At 31.6% G+C, this 2,532-nt stretch overlaps 1 protein-coding gene across 1 annotated transcript; it reads left to right on the plus strand.

Annotated features, from left to right (window-relative positions):
• Positions 1–324: 324 nt before the first annotated feature.
• LOTGIDRAFT_176354 (hypothetical protein) lies at positions 325–2,232 on the plus strand (the record flags this gene model as incomplete). Its single annotated transcript, XM_009046781.1, has 2 exons — positions 325–672; positions 2,177–2,232. Coding segments are annotated over 2 exons (404 nt in total), but the record flags the coding sequence as incomplete, so codon positions are not given.
• Positions 2,233–2,532: the final 300 nt, after the last annotated feature.

Genomic DNA, 2,532 nt, shown 5'->3' on the forward strand with positions numbered 1-2,532 from the left:
GTATACCCCTACCAATCATGAGCATAAACTTTATGACTGCTGCAGTCAGAATTNTATCTTTTTACCCAGACAAGATTTTAAAACGAAATTTTGTCTTGTCAACCAAGACTACACTTAACCACCTAGCCTATCTACACGTTTTCAGAAACAGCAGATACTTGGCGATTTTATGGCAATGTTTTGATAATGTATTAAGGAAGGATTTTCAAACACCACTTCTAAATAAAATATTCTAGAAGTATTCATCAATAATAAATGGCTTATTTTTTAACTTTTATACAGTTGGTACTTGTCATTACTTATGTTGTTTTTTTCTACTTTCAGAGTTCTACGAATGCTCAAAAACGACAACACTACGGAAGCTAGCAAACCTTGGTGGTGTTCAGACATTGGACTGCAAACTGAAATATCCCCGAGGAAATCCCATACCATATATCATCCAATGGAAGAAAGATGGATTAGCACAGCCAATCTTTATCAAATATGATGGCTACCCTGCTCAAATTCCTCATCATCAATATCGGAATCGCCTGGCGCTAAAGGATGAAGTATCACTGGAGATTTCCCACATCCAAGCTAATGATGAAGGATGGTATGAATGTAATACTATATTTATTGATGGTGCTGAAGAGAGAACTGTTAATGGATCTTGGATATATCTTACTGTACATTGTAAGTACTGCTTTAATTATCTGCAAATAAATCAGATTCATATAATATACTTCTCATACAGTTACATATCCTCAAATATATAAAATTACCCTTTGTTTGAATAGCTACATAATAAAAAATTCAAAAAAATGTTAAGAGTAAGAATTATATTATCTGTACATTAAACACATTTGAATAATGGTTTTATACAGTAAAATTACAAGAAAGAATTGTGAATATTTAAAATACTAGATTTTGACTCCTACAGATGCATCAAGTAGCAACATGCCTTTCGTGTCTGTTTAGATTTGAATCTATTTTCAATTTTTTGTGCCTACCACACATTTTCAATACACAGTCAAAAATTCTGTATATACTGCTGATTGTTTTGATCATGCCAACATGCAACAACTCTGACAAAAATAAAACTTTATATAAACACAGGAAAACCTAAATATTTCTTTCTATGCAATAGGAATACAATCAATCTACCCAAGAGAATTATTTATGAGTTTTATGGTTGTATGTCACTAAATCAAGTTAACAAATTTTATAATGTCTGTAAATTTAATAAGTATCAAAATCTTCTGTGTTGTATGTCAGTCTGAAATAAATTGTTATCTTCATTGAATGCTCCCATTTATTCTGCTGTAAAAAGAGTATATTGTGAAAACAATCTGTTAAAAGTTGGTCGTAATCCTCAAGGACTATAAAATAATCTAAGTCGATTGAGATAATGGTATTTAAAGAATAGGAAAAGTGTAGAGTGCTCAAGTTGAAGAAAGTATTGAAAGAAAAAATATATCCAGGAATGGAGTAATAAATTTCATCAGCACTTTTTTGAATTGATTGAAAGTGATGTGTTTGGCGCATAGTAGGTTTATTAAGCCCAACTAGTTTATGATATTGTTTATAAATCATTATGATTTATTGTTTATTTGATTGTTGTTTGTTTATTATGCTATTTCATTCCTTCGTCATATTAAATAAATGGCATTATCACACACTATCTGGTTTGGATTTATCATGAGAGAGGGTGAGGAAAGGGAGAACACAAATGTAGATTTTTAACTTGTGATCAGAAAGCTATTTAATCCAAGTCCAAACTTTATTTAGTTTGAACAGTACTGTTTGATTACATCAGTAGTCTTACTACTAGGGCATGTCCTAATCATACTCTGTAACTGAATATAGTCCTTTGTTTCGAACCAGGCTCATTCTATTTATCTTTGTGAGGGTCACATCTGTGGTTGTGATGAGATGCTATTTGGAATGTGTACTCTCTAGTCATTCTGAATGTGAAGGCACAAAGTAAAAGATGTAAAAATAAGTTTTCTATAAGAGGCAGGAGATTATATTCTGTTATATTTTTTTCACTGAAGGCCTCAGGAGGATTGAGATCTTGTAAAATCTATATTAGCACTAATTTATATCATTTTCGTCTCTAACTGGAATAATTATGATCTTCTTTTCCATGTTTCAGAGAAATGATATTGAATATTCAATAATGTATCCTTTATTCCAGACCTCAATTTCTTGACAACACTGTCAACATTTAAAGGGATCAGTTTACTGAAATAAATATTATTGTAAATAATACGTTTTGTGTTTCAACCAATCCTGTGGTGTGTGGTTATTTTCTGCATACTATTAATAAAACAACATCCGGGTCATTCTTCAAGAAACCCGCCAAGGCTGTTAAACACTTGTTGTAATTTTGCAGTTTTTAAACTACGATTACCAGCCGTTTACTTGCCGATCGGCTTTTGTTTCTTGTAAGATAAGTAGCATATTATTGTCTGATTAATTTCAGTGTTTGAACGGATCGTGTCAGCGACGAGTTAGTCATAATATTATTAAAAAAAAGCGTTTGGTGCTTGG

Source organism: Lottia gigantea (genome assembly GCF_000327385.1).
Source record: "Lottia gigantea unplaced genomic scaffold LOTGIsca_1063, whole genome shotgun sequence".
NCBI lineage: Eukaryota > Metazoa > Mollusca > Gastropoda > Lottiidae > Lottia > Lottia gigantea.